Below are 21198 nucleotides of genomic sequence, written 5' to 3'. Positions count from 1 at the left end.
AATTTGATTTCCATTGATGATTTTTGTGTGATTTTTGTTGTCAGCACATTCAACTTTGTACAGAACAAAGTATTCAATGAGAATATTTCATTCATTCAGATCTAGGATGTGTTATTTGAGCGTTCCCTTTATTTTTTTGAGCAGTGTACATCATTATAGAATGCTGTATATCAGGCCTGAAAGGCGGTGGTCTTATCTCATATCGGTCAAAGCTGGTAACAGGCTCCCTTTAAGTACTTAAGTTTATCTTCCACCTGGTGATAGTCCTGTACAGACTGGGGATCAGTGATACAGTCTCATACTTCCTCTTTTTTTATCTCAAGGCGACCAGCTTGTGCATTAGCCAGTGCCAATTTGTGGCAAGCCAGGTCCCCCTGCATCCGTCACAGAGAAGCCACAACCTGGGATGACTGCAGTGGAACAGGGAATTATGTGCATCGTGAAATCTCTCACAACAGTTTGTAGTTCTTGGTGACTGTTCCAGGGCTGCATCATGATGATATCATATTCTTATAGGAAATTGAGGATCTCTACCAGCTGCACCCTGAATATATGTAGATAAAAGGTATGTGAGCACCTCATTATAGCATTCTTCATCTGGGAATGTGGCAGCCAGCTTATCAAAAACACATCTCGCATCTTCAATTGTCACAAAGGCTAATGCAGCAAGAGACTTCAGTGTCATTTTTATGTTGATATTAGATTCATATTCTGTCTTCAAACAAATAATTTTGATTTTTCTGATGAGACTGACACAGATGAAAATAACATCCTTTGACCTCAGCATATGGAGAGGCAATCCTTACTGCAGTCATACAAGTCTCCTCAAAATCGACCAAAACCTTTTGAGGTGCCAGATTTGGACTCAATAGCTTCACTATTTGAAACATTCCCTTCTACGTGTTCATGTCCTTTGTTTATAGTAAAATGTACAAACATGGCGGATATGAGTTACCCACCCTGGCATGCCAAGTGTACAGTTGATAAAACACGTTGGGCACTTTATGCCATCTCCATAGATGGTATCTTTGTTCAGTTCTAGCATAAGATCTCTCATCACCTACAACGGATCATGCTTTCCTGAATCCGGAAAAGTATCGTTTTGGGTTAGGCAAATTACTATCTGTTCTATGACGGACAAGGCTTCTCACAAGAGATGATTGTCTTGGCATATGGGCCAATGCTTCATTATCAACACAGACCACACCTTTCCCATCACATACTGCTCTCATGTCTTCTCTCATTTTGTTTCTGGTAACATATACTACTGCTTTTTGAGGGCAGGAGTCATGACAATGTTCTGTTGGTTCTTGAACTACGCTGCCATCTTTCGTTTTGATAATTGAATGGCACTTTGTAGAGCGATGCTGTCTGCAACTCCATGTCACCACTGCATTGATAGTGTGAGATATTCAAACCCCAAGTGAATCCTAACTTTGTTGTTCTTCTGGCTACCTGAAAACTCCATTGTTTGCATTACAAGAAGGAATAGAGTACTTTAGATAAACTTAAAATACACTTTTGTTGAAGCAAAATTGTCAAACTTGGTGATAGATCTATTAAAGTACATTATTTAATTAAACAAAACACAATTCGCTGGCACAGCAAAAAAAGTCATTGTTCACTGCGGTTGTATGAAAAGGAATGACATGATTTGCCAATTGGAAACAATGGGGGAGGCTGGAAGGCCCATTTGAAATAATGGCAACGAGGAAAGTAAATTGACTTCCATGGGCTCTATTGAAATACAATACAGCACAAAACAGGTAGCAAAGAAAATGCAGAATGGATTTCAACAAAGGTCTCTGGGCACACTTCACTTCTCCAGGTTCAGTTCACTCTTGCCTAGTCCCAGAGCACAGATTCTGTTCTTATAAGTTGTCATTCCACTGTGCTAGATGTCATTCTAGTCTGTGTTTTTTGTATGGGCCCAGAGACACTTATTTAAATCCATTACACATTTTCTTTGCTACCTTTTTTATGTTATAATATATTTAATTGAAGCCCAGGACTGCTACCAGACCACAAAATCCTATGCCTCCCCACCCTGCAGTATATGTGTTCACCCTTGCTTTTGGGAGACATACAGGTGCATTTCACTAAATTAGAATATCATCAAAAAGTTAATTTATTTCAGTTCTTAATACAAAAAGTGAAACTCATATTATATAGAGTCATTACAAACAGAGTGATCTATTTCAAGTATTTATTTCTGTTAATGTTGATGATTATGGCTTACAGCCAATGAAAACACAAAAGTCATTATCTCAGTAAATTAGAATACTTTATAACACCAGCTTGAAAAATGTTTTTATAATCCGAAATGTTGGCCTACTGAAATGTATGTTCAGTAAATGCACTCAATACTTGGTCGGGGCTCCTTTTGCATCAATTACTGCATCAATGCGGCAATGTGGCATGGAGGTGATCAGCCTGTGGCACTGCTGAGGTGTTATGGAAGCCCAGGTGGCTTTAATAGCAGCCTTCAGCTCGTCTGCATTGTTGGGTCTGGTGTCTCTCATCTTCCTCTTGACAATACCCCATAGATTCTCTATAATAGATTTTCTATGGGGTTAAGGTCAGGCGAGTTTGCTGCCAATCAAGCACAGTGATACTGTTGTGTGTAAACCAGGTATTGGTACTTTTGGCAGTGTGGACAGGGGCCAAGTCCTGCTGGAGAATGACATTTCCATCTCCAAAAAGCTTGTCGGCAGAGGGAAGCATGAAGTGCTGTAAATCTTCCTGCACTGACTTTGGTCTTGATAAAACACAGTGGACCTACACCAGCAGATGACATGGCTCCCCAAACCATCACTGATTGTGGAAACTTCACACTAGACCTCAATCAGCTTGGATTGTGGCCTCTCCACTCTTCCTCCAGACTCTGGGACCTTGATTTTCAAAAGAAAATTGGAACTCTGGGACCTTGTGGAAGGGTCTTCCCCATGATTGTGGAGCCTGCTGAAACAGACTAATTTATTTTAATTTACTGAGATAATGACTTTTGTGTTTTCATTGGCTGTAAGTCATAATCATCAACATTAACAGAAATAAGCACTTGAAATAAATCACTCTGTTTGTAATGACTCTATATAATGAGTTTCACTTTTTGTATTGAAGAACTGAAATAAATTAACTTTTGATGATATTCTAATTTAGTGAGATGCACCTGTAATTGGAGAGGGAAGGAAGTGCAGGTGCCAGCTTCACTCCAGCTGAAATCAGTGGGAGAGCAGCGCTTCCCGCTCCTCTGGTAGTCACTGACATCACATTCAGTCCTGACCAGGAGAAGAGCAGGAAGTGCCCTAGTAGCGCCGCTCTGCCATTGATTTCATGGGAGAGTAGACTTCGCTCTCACTTCCTCCCCACTCCACTTATGACAACATCCGGACAACATCCTGCTGCAAGGAACAGTGGGTCAGATGATCAGCTGATGCATGAGGTTCCTGAGTGGCGACCCCTGTCCATAGTTAGTTCCATAGTTACATAGGTTGAATAAAGGCCTAGGTCCATCAAGTTCAACCTTCCTCTGCCAGTTGTACATTTTGTCACAAATTTACAGTAATGTTCAAAATAATAGCAGTCCAATATGACTAACCAGATTAATCACCGGTTTTGGTATAAATTTTATTACCACATGTCTAACAATTTACCAGTTGGTGCAGTAGATTCTAAGAAAAGCAACAGACTCTTCATTCATGATCTGCAGGTTTTTGAGTCTGTGTATTTGAATAATTAATTGAAAGGGGGTGTGTTCAAAATAATAGCAGTGTGGGGTTCAATTAGTGAGGTCAATCATTCTGTGAAGAAACAGGTGTGAATCAGGTGGCCCTTATTTAAGGGTGAAGCCAGCACATGTTGTACATGCATTTCTCCTTGAAAGCCTGAGAAATATGGGTCGTTTGATACATTGTTCAGAAGAACAGCGTTACTTTGATTAAAAAGTTGACTGAAAAGGGTAAAACTTATAGAGAAGTACAGACAATCATAGGCTGTTCAGCTAAAATGATCTCCAATGCTTTAAAATGGAAAGCAAAACTAGAGAGACGTGGAAGAAAACGGAAGACTACCATTCGAATGGATCGAAGATTAGTCAGAATGGCAAAGGCTCAGCCAATGATCGGCTCCAGGATGATCAAAGACCGTCTCAAGTTACCTGCGAGTACTGTCACAGATAGAAGACGCCTGTGTGAAGCTAATCTCTTAGCAAGAAGTCCCCGCAAAGTCCCACTGTTAAAAAAACAAAAAACAAACTACATGTACTGAAGCGGATACAATTTGCCAAAGAACACATCAACTGGCCTATGGAGAAACATTTTGTGGACTGATGAAAGTAAAACTGTTCTTTTTGGGTCCAAGAGCCGCAGAGAGTTCACCAGACAACCTCCAAACACTGCATTGAAGCCACAGTACACTCTGAAGACAGTGAAGCATAGTGGTGCAAGCATCATGATATGGGCATGTTTCTCTTACTATGGCGCTGGACCTATTTACCGCATACCAGGTATCATGGACCAGTTTACATATTGTGAAAAAGTCACTGGCAGAATACTGGAGAGGCGATACGTGTCTCTGAGACTTTTGCTTCAGTGATGTAAAATATGGAGGTTTCTCCTGCACATCAGGTGCAGAGAAGGTTAATAGCCAGAGTTACAAGGGCATGCTTCACAGGTGGATAGCTAAGTGCTGGGAGGGAAGCTATCCACCCAATCTCCACTCCAGGGCGTGGTTTAGGGGCTATAAAAAGCCAGCCTTTTGACTCAGGAGGTGGTCAGTATTTGGAGGCCAGCTCCAGAGGGAGGAGTGTGTGTTTGTTCCTGCTGAACCTGAACAGTGTGGTTTTTGCTAACCCGGAGTGGCCGGACCCCGGCCGGTGCAAGGACTTTGCTGGACTCTTTCCCTATTTTTGTTTGCCATTAGGCCGAATGGGCTATGTTTATTTTCCATGAACTTTTTATTGATTTATGCTGCACAATAAACTGACTGAAAATTTAAAGAGACAGTGTTCCATTTATACGTTTATACCTCAATGCGAAGCCAAGTGAGCTGATCTACCACAGTTGGTGTTAGAAGTGCGGGCAGCATTCCCAGCGAACGCGTGTGACTGTTATAAGAGGCGCTGCATGTCCTGGGTGAAGGCGGCCGTAAGCCAGCATGTGATGCCGGAAAAAATGGAGGACCTGCTTAAGCATTTGTTGCAGGCACAGCAGACACAGCACCAGCAGAGCATGCAGCAGTACCAGCAAAGCACGGAGAGCCAGCAGAACATACAGCAGCAGCAACGGGAGCAGCAGCAGGAGACCAGTTCCGTCAACAGCAGCAGCATCAACAAGACCAATACCGACAGCAGCAGCAGATTGAGCTACTTGCAGAGGTGGTTCGTGGGAGGCCGGCAGCCCCTCCCCCAAGTCCAGGTTATGATTCTTACGTCCAGAAAGCGGTAAGATGGGCCATGCAGAATATGACCCCTGGGGATGATGTAGAAGCCTTTCTGACACTCTTTGAGAGGGTGGCTGATCGGGAGAGACTTCCAGCAGAACGGTGGGCAGAGGTTCGGCTCCAGATTTGTCGGGGGAACCCCAAAAGGCATATTATGACTCAGCACTGCAGGATGCCAAGGAATATGCCAAACTAAACACAGAAATCTTGGCACGCTTGGGAGTGAATATGGCAATGAGAGCCCAACGAGTCCACCACTGGGCTTATACTGGCGACAAACCCCCTCGTTCACAGATGTTTAAGCTGCTGCACCTCGTTCAGAAGTGGTTGCAGCCAGAGTCTTCCACTCCTGCCCAGATGGTCAAACAGGTGGTGATTGATAGGTTCATACACTCCCTTCCTAAGTCGGTACAGACTTGGGTCGCCCAAGGCGATCCCCAGAACGCAGACGACCTGGTCGGCCTAGTAGAGAGGTACCAAGTCGTTGCGAAATCCCTCGGGAAACCGGGTATAGTCACTTCCCCGTACTGGGATACCCAAAAGGGGACTGGTTCACTACGGAAGGGGTTCAGAGCCACAACTGGGGGGCATCCCACTTTCTCTGAAGGTGCCGCAAAGACTGCTGTGAGGGATATCGTTTGTTGGCGGTGTCACAACCCTGGACATGTAGCCGCCCGGTGTCATATGTCCCCTGATCCAATGGACTGCAGCCTAGGCAGATGGTGTTCATATTATGCTTATCCAGCCTGCAGTGTGGACTGTCAACCCGGCGAGGGGCCACAGGCGTGTGCCGTGTCCATTAATGAAGTAAGGGTGCTTGGTCTATTGGACTCTTGAGAGTCTGGTGACCCTAATCAGTGCCACCCTTCCTTACCAGCTGATCCCTACCAAAACTGTGGGCGTCCGCTGCATACATGGGGACGCCAAGAAATACCCAGTGGCCAGTGTGACAGTCGGAACAAACTGTGGCGCCCAATCCCACGAGGTTGGGGTGGTCAGGGACCTGATACATCCCGTCATATTGGGGCGTGATTTTCCCTTATTCTGGGACTTGTGGGGGAAGGGATTCAGACTGAGTCACGTGGACAAAATCCATGACCCAAGAGAAATACCCCGGTTGACATCGGAAGTAGATGAGTTCCCAATGTGTGTCCTTGCAGGCGACGAGGACGAGACTGTGGCCGACCTCCCTGAATTAGAGGTGCCCAGCTCAAGTTCAGGACTTGACCATGAAAGGGGCGTGGGACAATGTTACTGTTTGTAATGGTGTTGCTCAAGAGCTGGTGGCGGACTTGGTACCCACACTTTGCAGTTCAGGGGGAGCTATTATACCGGGTAACTAAACTAAAAGGTGAAGAGGTAGTGGAACAGCTGTTGGTTCCAGGGCCATACCGTTGGAGGGTGTTGGACAAGGCCCACTCACATATTCTGGGGGACACCTAGGGGTTGAGAAAACCCAGGAAAGAATAATGAGGAGGATCTATTAGCCAGGATGTTACCGGGAAATCTTAGACTATTGTAGGTCCTGCTCCACCTGCCAGATAACCGCGCCCACCTCCCATTTCCGTAGTCCCTTAGTTCCACTACCGGTGATAGAGGTCCCCTTTGAGAGAATTGCTATGGACCTAGTGGGGCCCTTAGTCAAATCAGCCTGGGGTCACCAATACATTCTGGTGGTCATGGACTATGCCACCCGGCATCCAGAAGCGGTACCGCAAAGGAACTCATCAAGTAAGTGCATAGCCAGGGAACTTGTCCATATATGTGCCAGGACCGGTCTGCCGAAGGAGATACTAACTGATCAAGGGACCCCGTTCATGAGCATGGTAATGAAGGAGCTGTGTAGGGTCCTCCAGATTACCCAGCTGCGAACTTCCGTTTACCATCCGCAGATAGACTGCTTAGTAGAGCGCTTTAATAAAACCCTAAAAGCGATGCTCAAGAAGGTCGTAGAGAAGGATGGACGTGCCTGGGACTACCTGCTGCCGTTCCTGCTCTTCTCGATAAGGGAGTTTCCGCAAGTCTCCACTGGCTTTTCCCCATTTGAGTTAATGTATGGACGACATCCGCGAGGGCTCCTGGATATCACTAACGAAACCTGGGAAGCCGAGATTACGCCACACCGGAGCATCATTAAACATGTAGCCCAGAAGCAGGAAAGAAAGGCGAAAGTGATGCCTATCGTGAAGACGCATCTCCTCCAGGCGCAGGAGGCCCAGGCAAGGGTCTATAACAGATTGGCGAGGCCGAGACAGTTCTAGCCTGAGGACCGTGTTTTGATCCTAATCCCTACCATTGAAAGAAAGTTCCTGGCCAAATGGCAAGGCTCGTACGAAGTGGTGGAGAAAATCAGTGAAGTTAATTATAAAATCTACCAACCTGGCCGAAGAAAGACGCATCAAATGTACCATGTGAACCTGCTCAAGCTGTGGCGAGACCAGGAACCCGTGGAAACTACTTGCCTGGGAGCCGCTCCCGGAGGCAAGGTGGAAGAGGTCACGATAGCAGAGACTCTATCGCCGGCCCAGAAGCAACAATGTCGAGAACTGCTACAGTGAAATCGTGACCTGTTCTCAGAGTTGCTGGGGCGTACTCAGGTGGCAGAACATGACGTGCTAACAGAGCCTCATATACGAGTGAACCTGAAGCCCTACAGGATTCCTGAAGCACTCCGAGAGGTGATCTCAACCGAGGTGAAAAGAATGCTAGACCTTGGGGTGATAGAGGAGTCAAAGAGTGGATGGTCGAGTCCCATCGTCCTCGTGCCAAAGCCCAACGGGGAGTGGAGGTTTTGTAACGACTACCGCCGGCTGAATGAGGTGTCCAAGTGTGACAGATACCCGATGGCCCGTGGCGACGAACTCATCGAGAGGCTTGGACCGGCGAGGTATATAACCACCCTCGACCTGACGAAGGGCTACTGGCAGATCCCCATGTCTCAGATGGCCAAGGAGAAGACTGCTTTCTCGGCGGTTTATCCCATATTTTGCCATGATGGCCACGCCACTCACGGATCTCCTCAAAGGCACCAGATCAACAATAGTGAAATGGACGGAGGAAACAGAGACGGCGTTCCAACGGTTGAAGCTAGCACTGTGTAAGCAGCCGGTCCTGGTCGCACCAGACTTTGAGAAAGAGTTTGTGGTCCAGACAGACTCTTCATGAGTTGGTCTAGGAACCGTACTCTCTCAAGAGATAAATGGGGAAGAACATCCCATTCTCTATCTGAGCTCCGGAAGCTTTAGTCCTGCGAGAAATACTACGCGATAGTGGAAAAAGAGTGTCTAGCCATAAAATGGGCCATAGATACACTGAGATACTACCTACTAGGCCGAAAATTTAGACTGGTATCAGACCATGCCCCGTTGAGATGGTTGAGGGAAAAGAGAAGTAAAAATACCCAGGTAACAAGGTGGTTCCTAGCACTACAAGACTTTAATTTTCATGTAGAGCACAGGCCCGGGAAACTACATGGTATTGCTGATGCCCTCTCTAAAATTCCCTGTCTGGTGTCTGAAGGTGCCCAAACCCCGGCTTTGGGCAGAGGGGGGGGAATATGTGACAAAGTCACTGGCAGAATACTGGAGGGAAGATACGGGTCTCTGAGACTTTTTGCTTCAGTGATGTAAAACATGGAGGTTTCTCCTGCACATTAGGTGCAGAGAGTGTTAATAGCCAGAGTTACAAGGGCTTGCTTTACAGGTGGATAGCTAAGTGCTGGCAGGGAAGCTATCCACCCTGTCTCCACTCCAGGGCGTGGTTTAGGGGCTATAAAAAGCCAGCCTTTTGACTCAAGAGGTGGTTAGTATCTGGAGGCCAGCTCCAGAGAGAGGAGCGTGTGTTTGTTCCTGCTGAACCTGAACCGTGTGGTTTTTGCTAACCCGGAGTGGCCGGCCCCCGGATGGTGCAAGGATTTTTTCCCTATTTTTGTTTGCCGTTAGGCCGAATGGGCTATGTTTATTTTCCATGAACTTTTTTATTGGTTTATGCTGCACAATAAACCAACTGAAAATTTAAAGAGACAGTGTTCCGTTTATACCTCAATGCGAAGCCGAGTGAGCTGATCTACCACAATACATTCAAATACTTGAAGAGATCACAAGACAATGACCCTAAACACACCAGTAAACAAGCAAAATCTTGGTTCCAATCCAGCAAAATTGGTTATGGAGTGGCCAGCCCAATCCCTGAACCTTAATCTGATAGAACACTTGTGGGGTGACATCAAAAATGCCGTTTCTGAGGCAAAGCCAACTAATGCCAAATAATTGCGGGATGTAGTCAGAGCATCCTGGGCTGGAATAACAGGTGCCAGAAGTTGGTTGACTCTATGCAACATAGATGTGAAGCAGGTCTAAAAAACTGTGGGTAAACAACTATATATTAGGTTAGTGATTCACAGGAATGCTCAATCCTCAAAAAAGAGTACATATTGTGAGTTTATAAAGACAAATGCAGACACTGCTATTTTTTAGAACAGCCCAATGTTCATTTTTTGTTATCTTCTGTAAAGTAGGTAACATTATATACATTTCTCTTCATGTTTTGAATTAGAAAACAGTGTGTAATGTTCCCAATGCATGGAAATAAAATCTAGTATTAAGATTGTGCTTAAACTTATGTTTTTGAACACACTGCTATTATTTTGAACACTACTGTAACTATAACCCACAATGTTGTGTATCGAGAAAATCATCCAGCCCTTTTTTAAAAGTTGTTCTACTGTCAGCTATTACTACCTATTGTGGTCGGGCATTCCACAGTCTGACTGACTGCTCTAGCAGTAAAGAACCCTTTCCTATTAAAGGGAATCTGTCACCCCCGGGGACTTTTTTTTTTCTAAGTTAAACAAGCCCATCATATGAGAGGCCTGAAACAGTTGGGCCGTCCATCAACTATTGATGACTTACCCTCTGAAAAAGGACAGCCAACCTGTGAGGAAACAGCTACTTATCTTAATGTCTAGATTTGTTAAGCCAATAGAAATACACTATTGCGTTTGTGTTTACTTGTGAATATATGTGTTTCTTTGGTTGGTCAAGGACAGTGACTCAGTGTTTGGGAACAATGATGTTTTTTACTATGCTAATTGCATATTCTACTAAGCTAGCTAGTTTATTTACAAGAGCAGGGGGATTAGCTCAAACAATGAGAGCTGCACCTTTCACCCCCCCACCTGACCTGTGACTGATGACCTTAGACACATATGTTAATATAAAAAGGATTTTTCTATCCTGCAGCAAAGGGGAATCAAGGAGAATCAGAGAGAAATTCTTCAGAACATCAGCATGGTAGTATGGCTATAGCCAGAGAGACATAGATTTGGATTCTACATGATTCCAGCCTAAGGGTACACGGCCCTGCCTGGAAGGATACAGATCTGCTCCATTGACCATCAGAGAATCCATGGATACATTTGGGGAGACCAGGTTGGGACGATGGAGTCACCTGGCCCCATGAATATGTTGTTTGGGGAGACAAGTTTGGGACGATGAAGTCACCTGGCCTCATGGATATGTTGTTTTGGGTCGCCTGGATCCTATGGAGACATTCAGAGATGCCAGATTGGGACCAGCCGGTCATCTGGCCCTGTAGAAATTCTCGGAGCGGTCAGGGTGGGGACCCCCGGGTCTCCTGGCCTTGTAAATCAATGGACTGTCTGCTTCCTAAGCTTGCCGCTATGTCCTCTCTGTGGGGGCCCACTAAAAGCGGGGGCCACTGGTTGAGGTAGTTGGCCCTGGAAGCCCCAAAGTCGCAGCTGTTCTATCTCAGGCGGGACAGCGGAAGGGTGAGACTATGTAGTTTTGCACCATCTTGGGTATTTGTTGGGACTGTCCTATGTGTTTATTGTCCGTTTTGTGGTTCAATAAAGTATTGCTACACTGTATACCATCACCCTGTGTTGTCGGAGTGGTATTATGCCCACAGAAGACCCTGTGTCTTTACACAACCCCTTTAATGTCACCTTCAATCCTATGTAACACCACAGATAACACAGCGATACTTTTATGAGTACAGATAGCAGTAATGGCTATCTCTGGATCACACTGCTTGCTGGTTTTTCCTGAGCTCCGTGTGCTGGGCTGGTGGCAGGAGTACTGCAGAATCAGTGAGTGATGAGACCAGACTGCATCTATCGATTAATGATAATCACAGACTGGTACAAACACGTGTTTCAAAACACAGATCTTCATAATTTTTTGCACTAGGTCAAACCAAATCACCAGTTGATCACATATCTTGTGAACATACTCACCTTGCACCTCAAATATCACAGATCCGAAACTGTTCTGCTGCAATGATGCAAAACTGTGTGGGCAAATTTCCTCTTGGGCCTTTTTTCTGTGGGCATTTTTCATGTAACCATTATTGATATACCACTAATATTTATTCTTCTTAACATTTATTCCTCTGTGATTTTACTGTAAATATAGTATAATATTTGGTTATCTGTTTTAAATAAAAAGATCATAGTAGTTATATTCTTGTATATAGGGGGCAGTATTATAGGAGTTATATTCTTGTACAGAGGGCAGTATTATAGTAGTTATATACTTGTACATAGGAGAAGTATTATAGTAGTTATATTCTTGTACATAGGGAGCAGTATTATAGTGGTTATATTCTTGTACATAGGAGCGGTATTATAGCAGTTATATTTTCTATGTAGGGGCAGTATTATAGTAGTTATATTCTTGTACATAGGAGCAGTATTATAGTAGTTATATTCTTGTACATAGGGGCAGTATTATAGTAGTTATATTCTTGTACATAGGGGGCAGTATTATAGTAGTTATATTCTTGTAGATAGGGGCAGTATTATAGTAGTTATATTCTTGTACATATGAGCAGTATTATAGTAGTTATATTCTTGTACATAGGGAGCAGTATTATAGTAGTTATATTCTTGTACATAGGGGCAGTATTATAGTAGTTATATTCTTGTACATATGAGCAGTATTATAGTAGTTATATTCTTGTATATAGGGAGCAGTATTCTAGTAGTTATATTCTTGTACATAGGGGGCAGTATTATAGTAGTTATATTCTTGTATATAGGGGCAGTATTATAGTAGTTATATTCTTGTACAGAGAGGCAGTATTATAGTAGTTATATTCTTGTACATAGGGGCAGTATTATAGTAGTTATATTCTTGTATATAGGGGCAGTATTATAGTAGTTATATTCTTGTACAGAGAGGCAGTATTATAGTAGTTATATTCTTGTACACAGGGGCAGTATTATAGTAGTTATATTCTTGTATATAGGGAGCAGTATTCTAGTAGTTATATTCTTGTACATAGGGGGCAGTATTATAGTAGTTATATTCTTGTACATAGGGGGCAGTATTATAGTAGTTATATTCTTGTATATAGGGGCAGTATTATAGTAGTTATATTCTTGTACAGAGAGGCAGTATTATAGTAGTTATATTCTTGTACATAGGGGCAGTATTATAGTAGTTATATTCTTGTACATAGGGGCAGTATTATAGTAGTTATATTCTTGTACATGGGGGCAGTATTATAGTAGTTATATTCTTGTATATAGGAACAGTATTATAGTAGTAATATTCTTGTACAGAGAGGCAGTATTATAGTAGTTATATTCTTATACATAGGGGGCAGTATTATAGTAGTTATATTCTTGTACATAGGAGCAGTATTATAGTAGTTATATTCTTGTACATAGGAGCAGTATTATAGTAGTTATAGTCTTGTACATAGAAGCAGTATTACTGTAGTTATATTCTTGTATATAGGGGGCAGTATTATAGTAGTTATAGTCTTGTATATAGGGGGCAGTATTATAGTAGCTATAGTCTTGTATATAGGGGGCAGTATTATAGTAGTTATAGTCTTGTACATAGAAGCAGTATTACTGTAGTTATATTCCTGTACATAGGAGCAGTATTATAGATGTTATATTCTTGTATATAGGGGGCAGTATTATAGTAGTTATAGTCTTGTACATAGGAGCAGTATTATAGTAGTTATATAATTGTACAAAGGGGGCAATATTATAGTATATTCTTGTACATAGGGGGCAGTATTATAGTATATTCTTGTACATAGGGGGCAGTATTATAGTAGTTATAGTCTTGTACATAGGGGGCAGTATTATAGTAGTTATAGTCTTGTACACAGTGGCTGTATTACTGTAGTTATATTTTTGGAAGCATTGCATTTGGTAAAAGTAACTGATGATTTACTCTTTTCTCCAAATCCCTCCATTTGTTATACCTCCTGTGCATTCAGATAAGTTTTATGGTTAGATTATCAGTTCAGCATTTATTTATAGATATCAACATGAGCAGTATAGCGGTCTACTACAGTAATTCCAGGAGAGTCACACAGAGAACAGCAAATGTCCACCTAAGGCATCCTTCACACATCAGTGTCTCTAGTATGTGTGGTGACAGATTCCACACGCACCGGAGACACTGACACACATAGACCCATTCAAATTAATGTGTCTGCGCACATGTCAGTGTGTTTCCACGGACCATGTGTCCGTGTGCAAAACACGCTGACTTGTCCAATTTTTACCAGCAGCACGGGCAGCAAAACAATCCTGCACATGTGCACACCAATGACACACGAATCACATCCGTGTGTCATCAGTGTGACACGTACCGGCGCCTGGGGAAAAAGCAGTACAGTTCAGGACCTGTGACTGAGTAATTTTGTAAATCTTTCTTTTGCGGTGTTGCAGCACTTACATCATGTCTTATCCTTTAGGCACCTCCAGAGCTGCAGTCACCATTCTGCTGTTAAATCATGACTGTAGGAGTATAATATCAGATATGACTGACTGTATTTATTATAAATCACTCTTCTCCGTGGTCTGATACTATGACAACAAATTGTACAAAAAGCACAAAATCTCGGGGGATGAGGCAGTCACCTGAGCCGCACGGTATAGTGATACAGATGTATAATTCATGTGTACAGATGAGGCGCCGCTGACGGGTCATGATCTCATCCCGGGAGACCGCACAATTAATTACTTATTATGGGGAATGAAGCTGCCGCGACTCAAATAATGACTGCCCAATTATCACATTTATCTCACACCAGATCACAGAGTGCGCCAACCTGTTCCCAAAATATCCACCGCACCCAAGGGCAGGAAGGAAATCTTTCTTTTGCTGTATTGCATCCATTACATCATGTCTTATCCTCCAGTCACAGCCAGAGCTGCAGTCACTATTCTGCTGTTACATCATGTCTCGTCTTCCAGTCAGAGCAGAATAGTGACTGCAGCTCTGGGTGTGACTATAGTGTCAGATATGATGTGATTGCAACTCGGGCTGTGACTGGTGTATAAGATGGGATGTGTTGCATCTCTGGGTGTAACTGGAGTATAAAATGTGACGAGTTGCTGCTCTGGATGTGATCGAAGAGGTGACCAATTGCAGCTCTGGCTGTGATCGAAGAGGTGACCAATTGCAGCTCTGGATGTGACCAGAGAGATTACCAGTTGCAGCTCTGGATGTGACCGGAGAAGTGACCAGTTGCAGCTCTGGATGTGACCGGAGAAGTGACCAGTTGCAGCTCTGAATGTGACCGGAGAGGTGACCAATTGCAGCTCTGGATGTGACCGGAGAGGTGACCAATTGCAGCTCCTGGATGTGACCAGAGAGGTGACCAGTTGCCTCTCTGGATGTGATCGAAGAGGTGATCAATTGCAGCTCCTGGATGTGACCAGAGAGATGACCAGTTTCAGCTCTGGATGTGACCGGAGAAGTGCCCAGTTGCAGCTCTGAATGTGACCGGAGAGGTGACCAATTGCAGCTCTGGATGTGACTGGAGAGGTGACCAGTTGCCGCTCTGGATGTGACCGGAGAGGTGATGCGTGTAGCACTGGGCAGTAGAGGAGAGGAGATCTTTTCGGAGCTGCATTGGCCAGTATTGAGCCCACATTTCCATCATTGTCCAGAAGGCAGCGCCACCACCTTATCACATCCTGTGTGGGATGTTGCAATCTCCATAGAAAGATCAGATCCCGTCCTCCTCCGAGCCATGATACTTGACCCTGTCCAGGTAGGACCACACCTTGCAGACCACCAGGCCGTAGTAAGTCTCCAGCTTGGAGCAGCCGTGTCCCCCACTCAGGTCGCTCCACACTGCAGACATCTCGTTGTTTCCGATCCCGGACGATGAGAAGATGATCCGATAACAGCACCGGTTATATCGGATGTGCCGAGGCCCAGAAAACCGGGAGCTATGGAGAGGGAGCGCTCCGGCCTGCTGGGCACAGAGGCCAATAAAGACCTCCGAGGGCACGGCCACCGGCACCTGGGCGGACACCAGGTACATCCGCCTAGTGACCCCCTTGGAGATGACCATGGCAGAGCCGCTGCAGTAGTCGGGATAGAAGGTCTCTGAGTAGGACGTCAGGGGGACGAAGCTCAGACTGCGGGGGTCTCTGTCGGGCCGGGCGTGGTGTATTACTCTCCCCATGTATACATCGCCGGTGCGGAGCTCCAGGCCTAGCAGGTAACGGCTCAGGCTCTCCACATTCACAAACACATACTCGTCCGCTTTCAGGATGAACCTGGCATCGGGGCAGAAGGTCACAACCCACTCCATCATCATCGCTGCCTTCAGCGTGTCATTGTGAGGGTCCAGGAAACGTCCCTGCACCAAGTCCTGGTGAAGATCATATTCATTCAGGAGGCCGTACTGAGCGGTCAGCCTCTGCGGCCTCCCCGGCATGAACACTCTCGTTACCCAGAAGCCCTGCAGCCATGTTGCCTTCCCCCAGGTCTGGCGGATTCTCTCCCGTCTCATCCTGTTTTCCGGAGAACTGAAGATGACCATGAGCAGGAAGACATTGCGATCCACGCAGCGCTGTGAGTTGCTGATGACATAGGACCTGGAGATGTTCTCACGCTGCAGACTCAGGTTCAGGCTCTGTGCTTGGTCCTGCAGCGCCACAAACTTTCCATCCTCGTAAATGATCGGGGCTGAGCGTAGGAAGTATTCCTCCATCAGATCAGCGCCGAACAGCAGAGCGTGGAAGAGGACGATGAGGATGAAGCAGCACTGATGGGTGCGGGGCCGGCAGAAGGACACCTGCGGAGATTGAGGCAGGGTGAGAATAAGGCGACTATGGATGACCTGAGGTGGAGCCATGCCTGGACTTACACCTGCTGACAGCAAGGTGGGGTGAGGAAGGGACTCCTCAGAAATGCAGGTGAGCTAAGAAGGGGGGGGGGCACTTGAAGAGAACAAGGTCTGGTAAGTAGTAGGAAACCAGAGTGGCAGGGGACCCCTGCAGAGAACTAGGCCAGGTGAGGGGGGAGCAGAGGCCTGCAGAGAGCGAGCACAGGTGAGGAGACCTATAGCGAGGGAGCAAAGGTGAGGGGACACCTCCAAAGAGTGAGGCCGGGCAAGGAGAGGAGACACCTGCAGAGAGCAAGGCCGGGCAAGGAGAGGAGACACCTGCAGAGAGCGAGGCCAGGCAAGGAGAGGAGACACCTGCAGAGAGCGAGGCCCGGCAAGGAGAGGAGACACCTGCAGAGAGCGAGGCCCGGCAAGGAGAGGAGACACCTGCAGAGAGCGAGGCCCGGCAAGGAAAGGGCCCCCTCAGAGAGCGAGGCCCGGCAAGGAGAGGAGACACCTGCAGAGAGCGAGGCCCGGCAAGGAGAGGAGACACCTGCAGAGAGCGAGGCCCGGCAAGGAGAGGAGACACCTGCAGAGAGCGAGGCCCGGCAAGGAGAGGAGACACCTGCAGAGAGCGAGGCCCGGCAAGGAGAGGAGACACCTGCAGAGAGCGAGGCCCGGCAAGGAGAGGAGACACCTGCAGAGAGCGAGGCCCGGCAAGGAGAGGAGACACCTGCAGAGAGCGAGGCCCGGCAAGGAGAGGAGACACCTGCAGAGAGCGAGGCCCGGCAAGGAGAGGAGACACCTGCAGAGAGCGAGGCCCGGCAAGGAGAGGAGACACCTGCAGAGAGCGAGGCCCGGCAAGGAGAGGAGACACCTGCAGAGAGCGAGGCCCGGCAAGGAGAGGAGACACCTGCAGAGAGCGAGGCCCGGCAAGGAGAGGAGACACCTGCAGAGAGCGAGGCCCGGCAAGGAGAGGAGACACCTGCAGAGAGCGAGGCCCGGCAAGGAGAGGAGAAAAGACACTTGCAGAAATCGAGACTGGGGGAGGAGGGGAGAACCTGCAGAAAGCAAGGCCAGGCAAGGAGAGGAGAGACCTGCAGAGAGTGAGGCTGGTGCGACACCTGCAGAAATCGAGGTCAGGCAAGGAGAGGAGACACCTCCAGAGAGCAAGGTTGGACGAGGAGAAAAGACACTTGCAGAAATCGAGACCGGGCGAGGAGGGGAGACACCTGCAGAGAGCGAGGTGGGGCAAGGAGACACCTACAGAGAGCAAGGCCGGGTGAGGAGGGGAGACACCTGAGAAGAGAGAGGGTGGGGGCCAGGGGAGTGGCGGTGGGCACTTTCAAAGAGCAAGGCTGGATGAAGAGGGGGGTGGTGGGAGGGACACCTGTAGAGTGAGGCGAGGAAACCCTTTTAGGAGACTAGGCCAGGTGAGGAGGTGACAGGGGGAACACCTGCAGAGAGTGAGCATGAGTGAGGAGGGGGTAGTGATGGGGGGGGTACATGCAGAGACCGAGGCCAGGTGAGGAGGGGTGGTGGCATACACCTGCAGACAGCGAGACTGGGTGAGGAGGGGGCAGTACGGTGGGAAACCTGCACAGAGTGAGGCCAGGTGGAGTGGGGAGGACACCTGCAGAGAATGAGGCCAGATAATGAGAGGGACACATGCAGTGAGCAAGGCCAGTGAGTAGGACGATGGGTGCTCACCTGCATGGTGCTGCTCCTCGCGCTGCCGCCTCATTCACTATTATTTCCTATGGGTAATTTGTTCTTTTCCCCCGCTCACTTGGTAAAGTTACTGCAGAACCTGATCCGTCTGCACCCGACCTAACAGTGGTAACCAGACACCGGGACAGGATCAGACAGACGTGAAACTGCCGGGATGGTCTGAGGATATGACAAGACTTGGGGCAAGTGTTGTGTATGGACTGTAAATATCAATGTCACTCTAGATTTGCCTTGAAGAATTAGATTGTAATATTTTTTTGATTTTCATGGCTGTAGTCATGGTAACAGTGCTCCTTGGTTGCCATGATAGCATGAACACACCAATAGCATGTATTTACCTGGCAAGAGATCTTTGCTCCTTAGCGGTGTTGTCTGAAGATGCTCTTTCAGGAGCACGCTACTCTAGGCTCTTGGTTTCCTGTCTTGCAGAGGGTGGTGGACTCCTGAAGACTGACAGTATGATCGCGCCTTGAGTCAGAACTGTGCGCGCTCCGGCTGCTAGAAGAGGCAGTTTGGCCAGTGCAGCATGGGAGAAGTACAGAGCGATGCGAGCCTCCTCGCTGGCCAGGCTGGACTGCAGAGGTGGCTGGTATCCTTGGCACTTCGTTCTTGAGAAAATAAGTCCATGCCATTAGTCTGTCCAGGTTACCATGGCAACCCCAGAGCCAGCACAATATTCTCAGAGGTACAGGAGAGAAAGAAACAAAACCTGATAATTCTTAGGGTGTGCGCACATGTTAAGTAGTTGGTGCAGAAATTTCTGCATCTCTTGGCAGAAAAAATGAAAATTTGCGTTTTTGCTGCAGATTTTTCCTCCATGGGTGAAATCTGCCGCAAAAAAGCTTGAAGAATTGACATTCTGCAGATTTATATCTGCACATCACAAGCAACGTGTGCATGAAACTTCAGGGTTCTCATTCTCTTTGCTGGCATCAGAAAACTCTTCAGGTTTTGTGACAACTCTGCACTGAAAAAAATGCAACGTGTGCACATGGTCTCTGGTATAGTTCGTCCAGCGCCCAGGAGCAGGTACAGACTTCTTATAGCAAAAGTCTACTCCTGTGGTTGTGCTGGAATTATCTGCACCGCTGTCTGTGACTTGCTATGATGTATGCATCCTGCAGGGGGCGCAGTCACTCCGGGGGTCATGTACATGTAGCGTCTGATGACATCACAGAACCTTGCAGGGGGGGGGATTCATATGGAATTTGCTCAGCTTTAGTAAATGTACATTTGGACGAAGGTGCGCTGGGACCCTGCAGTGTCTGCTCATCACAGGGACAGTCCTACTGCTCTCACTGGACACGGCAACCCCTGGCTTGGTGTTGCCTCTGGGGTCCGTTCCTCCCGTCACCATCATCTAATATTTAACGTTACAGAACCAGATTTGTAGGTGTCAGCCATGTTTGACTCTTGCAGTTCTGAACGGATATGATATTGACTGGTGTTTCCTCCCTTCGTTTGCCGTACAGCACAAATTTAACGTTTTTTTTTTCAAGAATGACCCTTTCCTCCCCATCGGCAACTGCTAGACTCGAATAATAAACTCCCCAATGTAGGTGTGACATCAGCAGTCACGTGACTGATAGCATAACCACTGTAACCAATCACAGGCTTCAGCCCAATAAACCCCTTTAGCTCTTGGCTTCAATATTAAATAGCAGTTATCTGGTACTGTCCATAAAATGTCCCGTGCTCTGGTCACATCTAGAGCTGCACCCACGTCCCCTGATGTATTGTGGGGTATATTTCTGGACAAGTACTGAGCTTTCCGATTAGGCAGATTGATCAATCAGCATGAACCTGAGGCGGATCACTGATATTGGGCTTCGTACCCTCGTTGGATGTGGCGCAAAATAAATAGGGACCAAGTCGGGAAAAAGTTTGTGCCCCAGAAAGCCTAAATCAGATTTCTGGCACATTCAGCCCACTAAATCTCCCCATTTTGCCATTATTGGTTCAGACTCTGATCTAGCTGAGATGTTGGGAGTAGCAGTACCTCTGGATTCAATTGTATTCAGTTGTGAGCAAACAACATTAAGTCTCTCAAAATGCAGCGCAAGCAGAGATGCGAGACCCTGAGAGCTAACAGGCAAGCGGCAGACGTGATCTGTGCCACTGCGGGCAGAGAACGGCACCAATTCATTAGTAGGAGACGGATGTCAGAAATGGAATGACTTTAATTCCCTTTACCAGCCGCAGCCCCTCACCCTCCTCGTACAGTCCCTCTTATTTCCATTGCAGCTCATCAGAATTATAAATCTTATATACAAGTAATACCAGCGAGGAAGACCCTCGCCCCAGGCGTGTGGGCCGGGGCTGCGGAGACGCTGGGAGGAATCGTTACAGGAACGACGTCCTTGCTGTGCAAACATCTGAAGGAAGCAAAGTTTCATCTGTAGCCGCCAGGGTCACTGCACCCCTTCTTCTTCAACGTAGGTGGAGGGGAACCAGCCGATCTGCAGAGACACAGAGCCATGGGTTACAGAGGAGCCACAGCTGAGGGATTGTTACACTGTATCAGTATGAAGTAGACATCTCCTGGTCTGCAGACTGATGCCTGCACTGACACACACAGCAGCATGGGTACGTTTTCTTATTCACTGACAGCAAGCAGACATTGGGTAAGAGAAACAACTAAACCAAAGTTGTTTTTCCCTTGCATGGGATTGCACAGGCCTTATTAACTTCAACTGCAGGTAAAAACATTTTTTACCTGATACAAGGAGCTGATAAATAAGTGCCTCCTGAGTGTGACCCCCCCTCCCCCGTGGTGACTTTATCTGGCACAGTAGAAGGGGTCATAGGTGCTGGGACCAACTAAAGGCATTAACAAAGACACCATGCTGGGTGTCAAGTGGGTGCACTGGTGCTGTGGCATATTTTCATGCCTGATTTGAGATAAGATGGGAGATC

At 46.7% G+C, this 21198-nt stretch overlaps 2 protein-coding genes across 8 annotated transcripts in view; both read right to left on the bottom strand.

Annotated features, from left to right (window-relative positions):
- Positions 1 to 14252: 14252 nt before the first annotated feature.
- B3GALT9 (beta-1,3-galactosyltransferase 9) lies at positions 14253 to 17043 on the bottom strand. The gene has a single exon (XM_073637862.1). It carries the CDS (start codon positions 16579 to 16581, stop codon positions 15442 to 15444), a length of 1140 nt encoding a protein of 379 aa, XP_073493963.1. The 5' UTR covers positions 16582 to 17043; the 3' UTR covers positions 14253 to 15441.
- A 3401-nt stretch (positions 17044 to 20444) lies between these two features.
- The window catches only part of VAV2 (vav guanine nucleotide exchange factor 2), a 77337-nt gene continuing 76583 nt past the window's right edge, over positions 20445 to 21198 (bottom strand). For all 7 annotated transcript variants that reach the window (XM_073640785.1, XM_073640782.1, XM_073640783.1 and 4 more), the window contains one exon: positions 20445 to 20741. In XM_073640785.1, the coding sequence (XP_073496886.1) occupies positions 20694 to 20741 (48 nt within the window). In that variant the 3' untranslated portion in view covers positions 20445 to 20693. The remainder of the gene's footprint in view (positions 20742 to 21198) is intronic.

This window comes from Phyllobates terribilis, unplaced genomic scaffold (assembly GCF_046119375.1).
Source record: "Phyllobates terribilis strain yellow unplaced genomic scaffold, ASM4611937v1 Scaffold_7__3_contigs__length_470593459, whole genome shotgun sequence".
NCBI classification, from domain to species: domain Eukaryota; kingdom Metazoa; phylum Chordata; class Amphibia; order Anura; family Dendrobatidae; genus Phyllobates; species Phyllobates terribilis.
Note: the sequence above shows the minus strand (reverse complement) of the source record. Positions and strands in the feature narration are given on the sequence as shown.